The sequence below is a fragment of the Chiloscyllium plagiosum genome, unplaced genomic scaffold (assembly GCF_037043375.1).
Source record: "Chiloscyllium plagiosum isolate Xiang-an unplaced genomic scaffold, Cpla_swu_hap1 HiC_scaffold_11, whole genome shotgun sequence".
Taxonomy (NCBI): Eukaryota; Metazoa; Chordata; class Chondrichthyes; order Orectolobiformes; family Hemiscylliidae; genus Chiloscyllium; species Chiloscyllium plagiosum.
The window spans coordinates 71,375,713-71,391,177 of record NW_028270149.1 but is presented as its reverse complement, the minus strand read 5'-3'; the positions used below and the strand labels follow the sequence as shown (position 1 = coordinate 71,391,177).

Below are 15,465 nucleotides of genomic sequence, written 5' to 3'. Positions count from 1 at the left end.
GAATTTAATATTTCTTAATTCAATAAGTACTGGAGCTAAAAGATTTGAGTATAATTTCAAGCAGATGATATATAAAATCTGGTGCACTGAGTCTGCAGGATTGAATTTATCCGTGACGGAGAGTGTAAGGATGTGTATAAGGTTTTTGCTGAGTAAAATAAGGAGCAATAATGCTATTTTTTTAAGATCAGTAAGACTCTCTGGTTGATATGAAAATGTGTTGCTGGAACAGCACAGCAGGTCAGGCAGCATCCAGGGAACAGGAGAATCGACGTTTCGGGCATAAGCCCTTCTTCAGGATTCCTGAAGAAGGGCTTATGCCCGAAACGTCGATTCTCCTGTTCCCTGGATGCTGCCTGACCTGCTGCGCTGTTCCAGCAACACATTTTCAGCTCTGATCTCCAGCATCTGCAGACCTCACTTTCTCCTCTCTGGTTGATATCACAGAGCAGAATGGGGAATTACCACAGGCTGAGCAACAAACTCAAATCGAAATATTTCCTTTTCATTTAATGTTTTTGGAGAATCCTTCTGCTGATTCAAGTAAAGTAATCTAAAAAAAAAATTCGCCTTGGTGACAGTATGTTTTGCTAGGTGAGGTGCCCAGAGGCTGGTATTCCCAACTCCTTTGCTCCACTGCGAAGACGCTCCAAACTTCATACCAGCATGCATTCCATCAACCATATTAGCCATTCCTTAGTGGGTTGGTGGGGTGGGGGTGTGTGGTCAGATTGGGGTTATTATTTTAGTGCTCCTTAATACCAAATAAATTTGAAGTTGCTGAGCCACATACACAATTACCTGCACTATGAAAGTTCTAATTCATTTCCTGTAGGTAAAGCTTCAATTCCCTGTCAAAATATTCAAAACCACATCATCTCTTTATAGCACCCAAACTCTCTCCAGCTATCTATGTAACATGAATCAAACAAATCACAGAAACTAAGTGCCAGTCCTTAATCGCCACTTATATTTTATTTTGCGACCATTTCATTGATTCTAATAGATGACAAGCTTGACAAACATGTCATATCTATGCAATCTTTGGGTAGCGTGTCCACTCCAATTCACAGGGAACGACAGAACTTAATTCAGTACAAAAGTATCATTTATTCATATTGTGCTCATAGATGTTTAATTACAGAAGTATTTACACATCCTCTGGGCTGCAGCCTCTCATTGGATAAGGCAGGGTCTGTTTGATAGGAATTTTACTGAGAGATTGGCTTTGGCATTTTGTAGAGCTGACTGGATGTTATGGTGTTGAGTAGGTCGGTCAGTCGGTAACACAGTATTTCCAGAAACAGGCTGAGGGAGAGAAGAAAGACAACACAGACATCACAATTGCTGCTTGCTCAAAGAAGTGACTTTGACTTTGGAATATAGAAACAAGAGTGGGCCATTAATCCCTATGAGCCAATTAACCTCATAATCCCTATGAGCCAAAGAAAATCCAAAATACAAATGTCTGCCATAAATGTCTCTTTTTTTTTAACGTTCAATAACAAAATTCATTTCTAAATTTAAATAAGTTCAACTTGAAAACTTCAACCTTAATTTGAAAAGCTTAAGTACTGTTTTTGACGAAAAATGACTGGTTTGTATTTTCTCCTGCTGTTGACATGATTTGTGCAGTGCAACCACATGTCTCATTCATACCACAGCACATAATTTTCCAAAAGCTTTGGGTTATCATCATTGGAGTCAATTACACAGAATCACAAAGAATTCATAGCTGAGAAACAGGCCATTCAGCCCAACTGGTCAAAGTCAGTCCCATAAAACAACCTTCCAATCTTATCTCCCTTATGTATTCACCAACCTTCCCCATGATTGGAAAGATACTATTAAATTGGAGAGGATTCAGAAATGATTTACCAAGATATTGCTGGGACTGGGGGTTTGAAACATAAAAAGAGGCTGGGACTTCTTTCACTGGAGTGTAGGAGGTTGAGGGATGACCTTATAAAGGCTTATAAAATTATGAAGGGCATAGATAAGGTGATAGTGATGGTCTTTTCCCCGAGGGTAGGGGAGTTTAAAACTAGGAAGCTATTTTTAAGGTGAGAGGAGAAAGTTTTAAAAAGGACTTGAGGGGCAACATTTTTACTCGGAGAGAGTGGCTCGTGTGTGGAATGAACTGCCAGAGGAAGCAATGGATGCAGTTACAGTCACAACATTCAAGAGACATTTGGATAAGTACATGAATAGGAAAAGTTTGGAAGGAATTGGGCAAATGCAGTCAAGTAGGATTAGTTTAGTTTGGGAACATGGTCAGCATGGATTGGTTGGATTGAAGGATCTTTTGCTGTGCTCAATGACTCTACGACACCTATCACCATTCACCCCAATTATTCTTTGTGGTAATAAGTTCCATATCCTAACTACTTAAGAAATTTTTAATGGGTTAAGAAATTTCTCCTGAATTCCTTATTGTATTTATCAGTTATATAGTTGTATAGTTTTAGTCCCAAGTTTTGGTTTCCACCCAGGAGCAGGAACCTTTTCTCTATGTCTACCCTATCAAACACCGCTCATAATTTTCAGGATGTCTTGCAAATCACCCCTCAGTTTTTTCCTTTCCTGAAGGAAAGTGTCCCAGCTCATTCAGTGTTCCCTAACTGTTATAACATTTTAGTTCTGGTCTCATCCTTGCAAACCTTCTGCAGGTTCCCCATCTCCTTGTTTACAACATGCCACTAAATTAATGATTGAAAGGACAGATAACACTGAGGTCATTCACAATTTCTGGCTAACAATGATTTAGATTTATGTAATGCTACTGGTGCAGAAAGCATTATCATCAACATTTGACACAGATAAGACCTAACATTAGGGTGGCTGATCAAAAGTTTGGTGAAAGAGATCGGTTTTGTAGTGCGCAGCAAAGGAGGAGAAAGGTTATGATTATAGACAGATTCCCTACCATGTGGAAACAGGCCCTTCGGCCCAATAAGTCCACACTGACCCTCTGAAGGGCAACCCACACAGACCCATTCACCTACATTTACCCCTGACTAATGCACCTAACACTACAGGCAATTTTAGCATGGCCAATTCACCTAACCTGCACATCTTTGGACTGTGGGAGGAAACCGGAACATCCGGAGGAAACCCACGCAGACACAGGGAGAATGTGCAAACTCCACACAGATAGTTGCCTGAGGCCGGGACTGAACCCTGGTCCCTGGCGCTGTGAGGGAGCAGTGCTAACCACTGAGCCATGTTGATGGCTGAAGCCACATTGATAGCTGAAGCCACAGCCACCTCAGGTGTGTGAAGAAAATCAGGAATGCATAAAAGATCAGAAATGGAAGAATGTAGAGATCCTGAAGGAAGAAACTGAGATCAGGAGGGCAGAGGCAATGGATTCACTGGAGAATAATTAACCAAATAAATGATGGACTTAATTTCCCATGAATTCAATGAGTGGTGAAGGTTTTCTGAGGCAGGAATTTGAGAATCTGTTTCTGATTGTTCAGAGCCTCACCTCTCTTACTGGATTTCAGAGCAGCCTGAGCAGGTTTTGTGAATCTGTGTGGTTGAAGATTTTGAGTAGAAGTAAGCTTCCACAGCAGCATCATCATGTTATCGATCTACATGGGAAACGTGCAGCAAAAATAACAATGGAATAAATTGTCAGTTATATAAAGAATTATAATACAGTTCAGTGATGCAGTTTAGACATGCCTGCTAAAATGATCAAGTGTTCCACTGACACATTCTTCATGAGTCCCACATTAAGCTATGTTTGTGGCATTCTCAACAATTCCTTCTGAGTGTGCCAACATTCACAGAATCCCTATAGTGTAGAAATAGGCCACAGTACCCTTCCACTGAACACTCTCATTAGTTTGGCTGAACTGGTCCTTACCCTTAGCAATTTCTCCTTCAAATCCTCCCACTTCCTCCAGATGAAAGGGATACCTGTGGGCACTCGCATGAGCCACAGCTATGCCTGTCTCTTTGTCGGCTACGTAGAACAGTCCATCTTCCATAGTTACACTGGCACCACTCCCCACCTCTTCCTCCGCTACATTGATGACTGCATCGGTGCCACCTCGTGCTCCCGCGAGGTGGTCGAACAGTTCATGTACTTCACCAACACATTCCACCCTGACCTTAAATTTACCTGGACCATCTCTGACACCTCCCTCCCCTTCCTGGACTTCTCCATCTTTATCAACGACGACCGACTTGACACCGACATTTTCTACAAGCCCACCGACTCCCACAGCTACCTGGATTACACCTCTTCCCACCCTACTTCCTGCAAAAATGCTATCCTGTATTCCCAATTCCTCCGCCTCCGCCGCATCTGCTCCCAGGAGGACCAGTTCCACCACAGAACACACCAGGCGGCCTCCTTCTTTAAAGGCCACAATTTCCCTTCCCACGTGGTTGAAGATGCCCTCCAATGCATCTCATCCACATCCCACACCTCCACCCTCAGACCCCACCCCTCCAACCGTAACAAGGACAGAACGCCCCTGGTGCTCACCTTCCAGCCTACCAACCTTTGCATAAACCAAATCATCCGCCGACATTTCCGCCACCTCCAAATGGATCCCACCACCAGGGATATATTTCCCTCCCCACCCCTTTCCACAAAGACCGTTACTACCTGGTCAGGTCCAAGACCCCCAACAACCCACCCTCCCCATCCTGGCACCTTCCCCTGCCACCGCAGGAATTGCAAAACCTATGCCCACACTTCCCCCTCACCTCCATCCAAGGCCCCAAAGGAACCTTCCACATCCATCAAAGTTTTACCTGCACACCCACCAATGTCATTTATTGTATCCATTGCTCCCTCTACATTGGGGAGACTCGATACCTCCTAGCAGAGCGCTTTAGGGAACATCTCCGGGACACCCGCACCAATCAACCCCACCGCCCTGTGGCCCAACATTTCAACTCCCCCTCCCACTCCGCCGAGGACATGGAGGTCCTGGGCCTCCTCCACTGCCACTCCCTTACCACCGCATGCCTGGAGGAAGAACGCCTCATCTTCCGCCTCGGAACATTTCAACCCCAGGGCATCAATGTGGACTTCACCAGTTTCCTCATTTCCCCTCCCACAACTTTACTCCAATTCCAACCTGCCAGCTCAGCACCATCTTCATGACCTGTCCTACCTGCCAATCTCCCTTCCTACCTATCCACTCCACCCTCCTCTCTGACCTATCACCTTCATCCCCAGCTCCATCCACCTATTTTACTCTTGGCTGCCTTCTCCCCAGCCCCACCCTTACCCTCAACCCCCTGCTCCCATTTAGCTCTCCACCCCAGAGGCTCCCTGTCTTCATTCCTGATGAAGGGCTTTTGCTCGAAATGTCGATTTTCCAGCACCACTCTAATCTAGACTCTGATTTCCAGCATCTGCAGTCCTCACTTTTGCCCATTTGACCCAACAGGTCCACACTGACCCTCTGAAGAGTATCCGTCCCAAACCCATTCCCCGACATTTATCCATGATTGATGCACCTAACCTACACATCCCCAAACACAATGGGCAATTTAGTATGAAAAATGAGAAAGTGAGGACTGCAGATGCTGGAGATCAGAGCTCACGAGAAGGTTGAACAGTTCATCCACTTTATTTACACCTTCCACCCCGACCTCAAATTTACCTGGACCGTCTCAGACTTCTTCCTCCCCTTCCTAGACCTCTCCATTTCTATCGCGGGCGACCAAATCAACACGGACATTTACTATAAACCGACCGACTCCCACAGCTACCTAGACTACACGTCCTCCTACCCTGCCCCATGTAAAAAACACCATCCCACATTCCCAATTCCTTCGTCTTCGCCGCATCTGCTCCCAGGAGGACCGGTTCCAATACCGTACAACCCAGATGGCCTCTTTCTTCAAAGACCGCAATTTCCCCCAGACGTGGTCGACGATGCTCTCCACCGCATCTCCTCCACTTCCCGCTCTTCCACCCTTGAGCCCCGCCCCTCCAATCGCCACCAGGACAGAACCCCACTGGTCCTCACCTACCACTCCACCAACCTCCATATACCTCGCATCATCCGTCGTCATTTCCGCCACCTCCAAACGGACCCCACCACCAGAGATATATTTCCCGCCCCTCCCCTATCAGCATTCTGAAAAGACCACTTTTCGGAAGTGACTCCCTCTTCAGTTCCACACCCCCCACCAACCCAACCTCCACTCCCGGCACCTTCCCCTGTAACCGCAAGAAATGTAAAACTTGCGCCCACACCTACCCCCTTACTTCCCTCCAAGGCCCCAAAGGATCCTTCCATATCCGCCACAAATTCAGAGAACACCTCTGGGACACCCGGACCAACCAACCCAACCATCCCATGGCTCAATACTTCAACTCCCCCTCCCACTCCACCAAGGACATGCAGGTCCTTGGACTCCTCCATCGCCAGACCATAGCAACACGATGGCTGGAGGAAAAGCGCCTCATCTTCCGCCTAGGAACCCTCCAACAACAAGGCATGAACTCAGATTTCTCCAGTTTCCTCATTTCCCCTCCCCCACCTTGTCTCAGTCCCAACCCTCGAACTCAGCAACACCTTCCTAACCTGCAATCTTCTTCCTGACCTCTCTAGCCCCACTCCCACTCATCTCCCTCACCTTAACCTCCTTCCACCTATCGTATTTCCAACGCCCCTCCCCCAAGTCCCTCCTCCCTACCTTTTATCTTAGCCTGCTTGGCACACTTTCCTCATTCCTGAAGAAGGGCTCATGCACGAAACATTGATTCTCCTGCTCCTTGGATGCTGCTTGACCTGCTGCGCTTTTCCAGCAACACATGTTCAACAATTTAGCATGGCCAATTCACCTGGCCTGCACATCATTGGACTGTGGGAGGAAACCGGAGCACTCGGAGGAAACCCACGCAGACACAGGGAGAATACGCAAATTCCACACAGACAGTCACCCGAGGCTGGAATTGAACACAGGTCCCTGACACTGTGAGGCAGCAGTGCTAACCACTAAGCCACCTTGCTGCCCCACATTGATGAGTGACAACATAATGTGAAAAAAGCAGGAACTTCTATTCAAGTTGTGGCTTACACAATCACCAGGTTATCCCCAAAACAGTCCTCATTTATGAAGTTAAAAATCACACAACACTAGGTTATAGTCCAACAGGTTTAATTGTGAATCACCTGATGAAGGAGCGTCGCTCCGAAAGCTAGTGTGCTTCCAATTAAACCTGTTGGACTATAACCTGGTGTTGAGGAGAAAGTGAGGTCTGCAGATGCTGGAGATCAGAGCTGAAAATGTGTTGCTGGAAAAGCGCAGCAGGTCAGGCAGCATCCAGGGAACAGGAGAATCCACGTTTCGGGCATAAGCCCTTCTTCAGGAATGAGGAAAGTTTGTCCAGCAGGCTAAGATAAAAGGTAGGGAGGAGGGACTTGGGGGAGGGGCGTCGGAAATGTGATAGGTGGAAAGAGGTCAAGGTGAGGGTGATAGGTCAGACTGGGGTGGGGGTGGAGAGGTCGGGAAGAAGATTGCAGGTTAGGAAGGCGGTGCTGAATTCAATGGATTTGACTGAGACAAAGTGGGGGGAGGGGAAATGAGGAAACTGGTGAAATCCGAGTTCATCCCTTGTGGTTGGAAGGTTCCTAGGCGGAAGATGAGGCGCTCTTCCTCCAACCGTTGTTTTGTTGTGGTCTGGCGATGGAGGAGTCCAAAGACCTGCATATCCTTGGTGGAGTGGGAGGGGGAATTGAAATGTTGAGCCACAGGGTGGTTGGGTTGGTTGGTCCGGGTGTCCCAGAGGTGTTCCCTGGATGCTGCCTGACCTGCTGCGCTTTTCCAGCAACACATTTTCAGCTATAACCTGGTGTTGTGTGATTTTTAACTTTGTACACCCCAGTCCAACACCGGCATCTCCGACTCATTTATGAAGTTACTTTTGAAATGCTGTTACTTAGTAATACATACAACAGCCAATTTGTGCCCAGTATCTCATTAAAAGTGCAGCACCATCAGCACCTCTGCAATCACGTCACTGAAGCATCAGCTTGCATTATATGGTGAAGTCCTGAAGTGCAGTTTAAACCTACATTATCCAGCTGATGTTAACCACCCAGTTTAACGACTAACAATGAAACAGTCACTAATTAGGAAGACTGAAAATCCTGTCAGATAGTTAAAAGTTCTCAATATCTTTTGATCAGGTAATAATAACTAAATGCCTAATAACATATCAAGCTGATGCTAGGAAAGACAACTCAATAATCAAACTTGAAATTAGAAGCAATATTCAAGATACGGTCGTGTACCTTTCAACATAAGCTCAGGACATATTATGCAGCCACTTACATTACTTTGTTGAAATGTAGTTGTTGTTACAAATTTGGAAGTATGGCAACCAATTTGCACACTAAACAGTTCTATAAACAGCAAAAAGATAATGACTGGATAATGCTATTTTAGCGTTAGTTCAGGGATGAATATTAGCCAGGACAACAGAAAGAATTCTCCTGCTCTCCTTTAAAACAGTGCTGCAGGATCACTATACGTCCACTTGAGGTGACAAACAGGACCTTTGTTAAATATACAAACGAATGCAAGTCTGAAAGTGCTGTGCCTCCTAATCATGTGCTAAAATGCCATCCAGCATTGCATGGTGGGGAGTAATTTGATCACTCGTTCTTTTAATTCACATTTTTTAAAAGCACATCCTGAATCCAAATAGATTCAAATCCTGATCTTTGTGGAGGTTTACTCTAAGGTTGTCCATAGGCAGTAAATTAATGATTAAACAGATCCTCAAATTAAAGTTGTCAGTGAAGTTATGTTATACCACCATCTACTGGTCATTCTATAAGAAGCAAGGTGGCTATTTTATGATTAAAACAGTGGAGAATGGTTTAGTCAGATTATGAACTCAATGGGAAATCCCATTGTGCTTCATTGTCAGACCAAATCTGATGATAGTTCACATAATTAGATGTTACAACAGGTGACCAAAAGCTACGAGCTGGTTTTAAGACATTGGATTTAAAGGAGGAGAAAGATATTGTGAAAAATTGAGAGGAGGATGTCAGAGTTTAAATCCTAGACAGCTGTATGTATAGCCATTAATTTCACAGCAATGAAAACACGAGGTCAGATCTGAAGGCTTATAGTGTTGTTTGTCTGGATAAGTTTACGAAAATAGGGATAGACAAGAAGTTGGAGGAAGATGAAATGTGAATTTTTAATCAAAGGGTTGAACAGGCAGTGGCAGGCCATTAATCAGGAGGAAAACAGAGTAAGGAATATAAAAAAAACTCACCAATTAAAGTGAATTTATCCGAACACTTACCAGTTTGGTATTATCTCCAAGTGGCTCTACAGTTTCTGTAAACAATTAAAGCAATATATTAGTTCAGGGTTATTGAAGCAAGGTTTATCATCAGTACTCCTGAAATCATGGCAGAAAAATGTGTTGCTGGAAAAGCGCAGCAGGTCAGGCAGCATCCAAGGAGCAGGAGAATCGACGTTTCGGGCAAAAGCCCTTCATCAGGAATAGAGGCAGGAAGCCTCCAGGGTGGAGAGATAAATTGAGGGGGCTTGGGAGAAGGTAGCAAAGAGTACCATTGGTGAATGGGGGTGGAGATGGAGGTGATAGGTAGGACGGAAGGGTGAAGCGGATAGGTGGGAAGGAAGATAGGCAGGTAGGCCAGGTCATGGGGACAGTGCTGAGCTGGAAGTTTGGAACTGGGGTACGGTGGGGGGAGGGGAAATGAGGTTCAGTGCATGGTTGAAGAGCTTCAGAGCAGAGGAGATGACCTGGGGGTTGCAGTGAGAGAGAGAGACTCCTGAGATTCTTGTGGAGACAGGAGAACCTCTTCAAGGTAGGCATCCTTGCAAGAGGATTATAGTAAGGTTAAAATCAACAAAGGTTAAACTCTGCTTTCCAGCATCTGCAGTCCTCACTTTTGCCTGCGTATATTTGAATGTAAGTTTCAGAACCAAGTCTGCAGCTTTTTTATGAAAAAGATTGAACATGTTTTCACTCTTCAAAGATGTTTCTGAATATTTCATTTTAGCTATTCTCAGTTTTATAGATCAGCCATTTCTCATGCACCCCTATATCCCAGGTATAGTCATCATTATCCATTCTCACTCTCTCTTCTCAGAAGGGCATGATACAGCAATCAAAGATGGCTTGAGGCATGAGAAAGGACAGGTTAGGGGGTGGGGAAGAGAAGGGAGAGAGAATGGATGGGGGACAGAGGAAACAGACAGGATTACAGAGGTTGGGGGCAAGAGAAAGACTGGAGGGACAGGGTGGGGGCATGGAGAGAATGGATACGGGGCAGTGGGTGGTGAGAGACAGCACAAATCCCACATTCACCCTGGTATCAGTGTTCCACAAACTGGAACTCACTCCTCCCATAGCAGACATAGGGCAATCATTTCTCAATATAGAATCATACAGCCCCAACAGGCCATTCAGCCTATCAAATTCACACTGACCTTCTGAACAGCATTCCACTCAGACCCACCCACTCACATTGCAGGCCTGCAGTTCCCCATAGCTAACGCACCCTAACCTGCTTATCCGATCCACCCTAAACTTGCAGGTCTTTGGACTTTGGGAGGAAGCCAGAGCACCCAGAGGTAGCCCGCACAGACACAAGGAGGAAGAATGTGCCAAACTCCACACAGTCACCCGAGGCTGGAATTGAAAAAGGGTCCCTGGCACTGTGAGGCAGCGGTGCTAACCATTAAGCCACCATACCGCCCAGAGCTTAGTCTTTGTAGCTTCTAACTTCTCAGCAGAGGCTCTCTCCTCCTGACATTGTTGGGCCACACCCGCTGCAACCTCCCTTGCCCACTTCTCCGACCCCGAGCACATCAGTTCCCGAGTCCTGGCAGTTCCTGAAATCATGGCATAGTGCCGGTCATTCCCAGAATAATGCTCGTGGGAATTTTACTTGGATAAGACTTTGTTAAACAAAAATGATTTATTCAGGCAAATGAGTTACAAAACTCATGGAGAGGATTAGAAGGTTCATACTGGTCTTTTGTTTTCTTTGCTGGTTTCTAGCCAATGTAAACACCATGACTTATTTCTGCAAGAATAACTTTCAAAAGAAAAACAAACTATTTCTGTGAAATTGAAAGGAAATGGCCCAATAAGGTAGCAGTGAATTGGTAAGAAGGTATTTCTTACCTTGCTGAAGACCAGCTCCTCCCAGATTAAGCAACGTCTCCTCTTGCTTTGGAAGGACAGAATACAGGTTGGACATTCTTTTAGCTCCAAGAGAGGAAATGTCATTTGACAAAAATCCAACCGCACCCTCAGTCATTTTGGGGTCAAATTCTGTTGAATATCAGTGCAAAGTAAAACTAACAGCTGTCAACTATATAAGCTGCATCATCTTTGCAGATTGCTATTCTATTTTCTGCAAAACAGATTGTCCGTCTTTTCTGCTGACACTTAACCCAAACACCAGCTTGTTAATATTTCTTGGAAAAACCCATTTCTTTTCATCAGGGGAGATTACACCTAAAGCTGTCAATTTGCTTTGTTAGATGGTGGACTTGAAGTATGTCAGTCAAATCAGTTGGAGAGTGTTGTGACTTTCATCATCAAAGCACACAAATTAAAACAGACAATTTTTACATCTTTTTATCTAATAATTGCAGTTGGTTGTATTCAAGTCCCTCTATGGCCTCATGCCTCACACTCACCTGGAGGAAGTTTCTTGTTGAAAAATGACAAGTTCCTAAAAGCTAAATTTTCTGATTAGATTAGATTCCCTACAGTGTGGAAACAGGCCCTTTGGCCCAACAAGTCCACACCGACCCTCCGAAGAGCAACCCACTCCCCTCTGACTAATGCACCTAACACTGTGGGCAATTTAGCATGGCCAATGCACCTGGCCTGCACATCTTTGGAGTGTGGGAGGAAACCGGAGCACCCGGAGGAAACATACACAGATACAGGGAGAATGTGCAAACTCCACACAGACAGTCGTTCAAGGCTGAAATCGAACCTGGGACCCTGGTGCTGTGAGGCAGTAGTGCTAACCACCACCATGCTTATTAAAGGAAAGGAAAACCACCAACAAAACAAAGTATTTTAATATAACACATTTTCATGTGGGTTTTACCTCCAGTTAGTTTATTTTATGTGGTAAAGGTTTATGGCTGACCTTCATAACATGAGAAACAAGGCATGGATGTTGTGGAATTGAGGAATCCCACAGCTATCTTATACATACAGTCATTACATTCTTCAGGCACTTCAGCTTTTGTGCTAACATGAAGCTATTGTGTTACACAGACCAGCATGCTTCTTGTATTATGTCATGCTTCAAGTGATCCCCAGTAAAATGGCGTATACCCTCAGGTCAAATGTTTTGATTGCATTGTTAGCATTATCTCTTAAAGAAATAGTGACATATTTACCATGAAACATAAATGGCATCTCCCTTTTTCCAAAGATAAAAATATGTCAAAGAGATGTACATGGTTTTATATAGGTACATATTGTCAACTCAGTAATTACACAAAGTGGTAAAACAGAGTTTACAAGATTAATATTTCAAACTTTAATGAAATATCTTTCACGCTGAACTCATCCTGATCCTAGGAAACATTGTATACCTGTCTGAACGGTTCATGATTTCTTCTGTTGAACCTGTTTAGTAATTTGGTTGGTTTGCTGCTACGGGCTGTCACTCAACATCACTGCACAATAATCATCATTAGAGTGCTGCTCCTCTCTTGCTGCATGCGTTGTGCATACTGTACAATAGGTCTGGTCTCTGTTCATTCGCAAGGCAGCACTGTGATGAGAAAACACTTCATGTCACCTGGGCTGGTTACATATTTTAGAAACCCTTGCTGGTATCTAAATTTTGGGAATTGGTTTTGTTTACGCTCTCTGACCAGTGCACAGTTCTGGTAGTTGTGTAAATACCTGCTTTTTGAATATCTCTTTAATTTTAAATTGTTTTTGAAGAAGAATGTACTGAATCTCATTGGTTACTGATCAAAATCCTTTGCATATGCCTTCTGTGCATAAGTTGCATTGCAGATCATAACCCTATCTCCATGGGTTTGTATGAAAATGCAACAATGCAATGTGAAAATCTTGCATTCTAATGTAATACTTCACGATTATTGATTTGATGGTATGAACTTTACATTCTGCTAGACCTTCTGAGTGAGGGTAGAGGGATGATGATATGCTACAAATCTTCTCAAAACTCGCTATCAGACACCATCCATTCTGGAATACTGAATAAACTGAAAATACCACTTACCATGTCAGCAATGGTCACATATGTTGCTAAATTGTCAAACAATGATAAACTTAGAAAAATAACCCATCAAATAAGTGTAATAATCCTTGTGCACTGTAAATACCTCTGTTGCTACTTTCATTCAAGATAGAATGGAAAACATATGCATGTCAAGGACTGCTCGGTTACTGGATATGTTCGGACTGGCTCACAGCCATTCATTAACCATTGAATATTCTGATTCATACTTGGAACCACGTAACAAAATACATCAGTATTGTGACATGGCTAATGCAATTTTTTTTGTTGGTTTCGTCAATTAGCAGCTGGAAGATAATCACTTGCCATTCAGATAAGTATGATGGGTTAGCTTCCAATGCTAGACGGCCACAAGGAAGCCTTCCAACTGTGCAAAATGCGCAACCTGCCAGTACAGATAAGAGACAGAGTGCATACTTCAAGATGGAAGTGCCCAGTCTGCACTTCTGAAATTAAAAAGTGGTCACAGCTCACAAATCCACTAATATTGAGGGGAAACCCCTTCATGTGTAAGTCGGCAGCCACTGTTGTGGTCATTCTTCAGGAGTAAAGTTGGCTGATGGGAATGGCTTAAAGTTCTTCAGGAAGTACTAGCCTCCCAGTCTCCTCCCTCAGAGAGTGTTTTGGAAGATTGGAGGATGCCCTGCTGACTGGAAGATTTCAGTCTGGGGTTTGACTTGCCTCAGTTAGCTACCCAGCATGTGTGAATAGTGAGTTGTCTCCACTTGACTATTTAACAACAGTCCAAAGGCCGGACTGCAAAAGCAGGAATTTCTTGGCACAATCCACCTCCATTCCTGCATCTGGTGGGAATCCAAAATTCTGCCTAATGTCTTTGTGATAGAATAGCCATGGGGAAATTAAAACAGCAAAGTAATTGGTTTGAGCTTATTTTCAAACTGCCTCACCAAAATACAAAGAGAAAAATAGTTAATTCCAAGAGGACGCTTCCTTTTTTTATGAATTAAAACTGTCGGATGTTGGACATGGATTTATGTTGCTCAACTCAAGTACCACTTAACATCAAGTGTCTCATGTCAGCATCAATTATTTTCAGATAATTTAAGTAATATCTGTAAATTGTATTCACTGCAATCGCAGAGAGAAAGTGAGGACTGCAGATGCTGGGGATCAGAGCTGAAAAATGTGTTGCTGGAAAAGCGCAGCAGGTCAGGCAGCATCCAAGAAGCAGGAGAATCGACGTTTCGGGCATAAGCTGAACAAGGGCTTATGCCCGAAACGTCGATTCTCCTGCTCCTTGGATGCTGCCTGACCTGCTGCGCTTTTCCAGCAACACATTTTTCAGCTTCTTGGCTGCAATCGCAGTCAGTCCATTTCAAATTCACAGACACTTTCATATCAACAGAAAAATACTTCTAATTGATTTCAAAAGTCAAGAAATGTCTGAGAAAATAAGTGACTATAAACACTAATTAATCTGTAGTTGATTAACTGAGGATGCTATTACATGTATTTCTGTGGCTTTAAAGGGACAAGTTAAATTTCAACACAGCTGCACTTAAAAATTTTGCATCATTTAGTACAATAACTCTGTTATTGGAATCAAAATTATTTACATTTATAATGGAGTCTTTCCTCACATTAACATATCCAATTATTTCACAATCTATGTGCTACTTTTAAAGTGTATGCATTGATGTGAGGTAGGTAAACAAAGCAATCAGTTTACAAACAACAGGGTCCCATGCAAAATGATGACATAGATGACTAAACTATCTATTACAGTAATGTTAGTTGGCGAGTTAATATTGGTTTGGACACCTGGGAGATCAGTGCTTTTCTCATCTGTGCCAGGACATCATGCATATCCAATTTAAGAGGTAGATTATGGGGTTTCCATTTAAAGTCTGATCTGAAAGACAACAACATTTTGTACCCTGGCACCTACCTTTAGCTGGTCAATGGAGCAGCACATCAGATCTGACAGTTTAATTAAGAAAGTTAAGACACAAGTATAACATGATGAAATCTACGTTATCATCACAAGCATCTGTACACAAATGTTAATGAAGAGAAAAACACAATCTGAAATGTATGGAAATATGTAATCACTAAATTTATCAGTTGTGCTCCAGTATGGTTTAATTATTATGCTGAGTTGCTTAACATGAGTAGAGTTGCAGTCATGTGTTTAACATATTAAACTTCTGAGGAATTTTACATT

General features: G+C 43.6%; 1 protein-coding gene across 2 annotated transcripts in view; it reads right to left on the bottom strand.

The window, feature by feature from the left end:
- Window positions 1-953: 953 nt before the first annotated feature.
- urp1 (urotensin-related peptide 1) overlaps window positions 954-15,465 on the bottom strand; it is a 45,136-nt gene continuing 30,624 nt past the window's right edge. For both annotated transcript variants that reach the window (XM_087991785.1, XM_043704478.2), the window contains 4 exons: window positions 11,162-11,311; window positions 9,305-9,339; window positions 3,491-3,596; window positions 954-1,308 (listed from right to left, as the gene is read on the bottom strand). In XM_087991785.1, coding sequence (XP_087847911.1) covers window positions 1,277-1,308; window positions 3,491-3,596; window positions 9,305-9,339; window positions 11,162-11,311 — 323 coding nt within the window. In that variant the 3' untranslated portion in view covers window positions 954-1,276. The remainder of the gene's footprint in view (window positions 1,309-3,490; window positions 3,597-9,304; window positions 9,340-11,161; window positions 11,312-15,465) is intronic.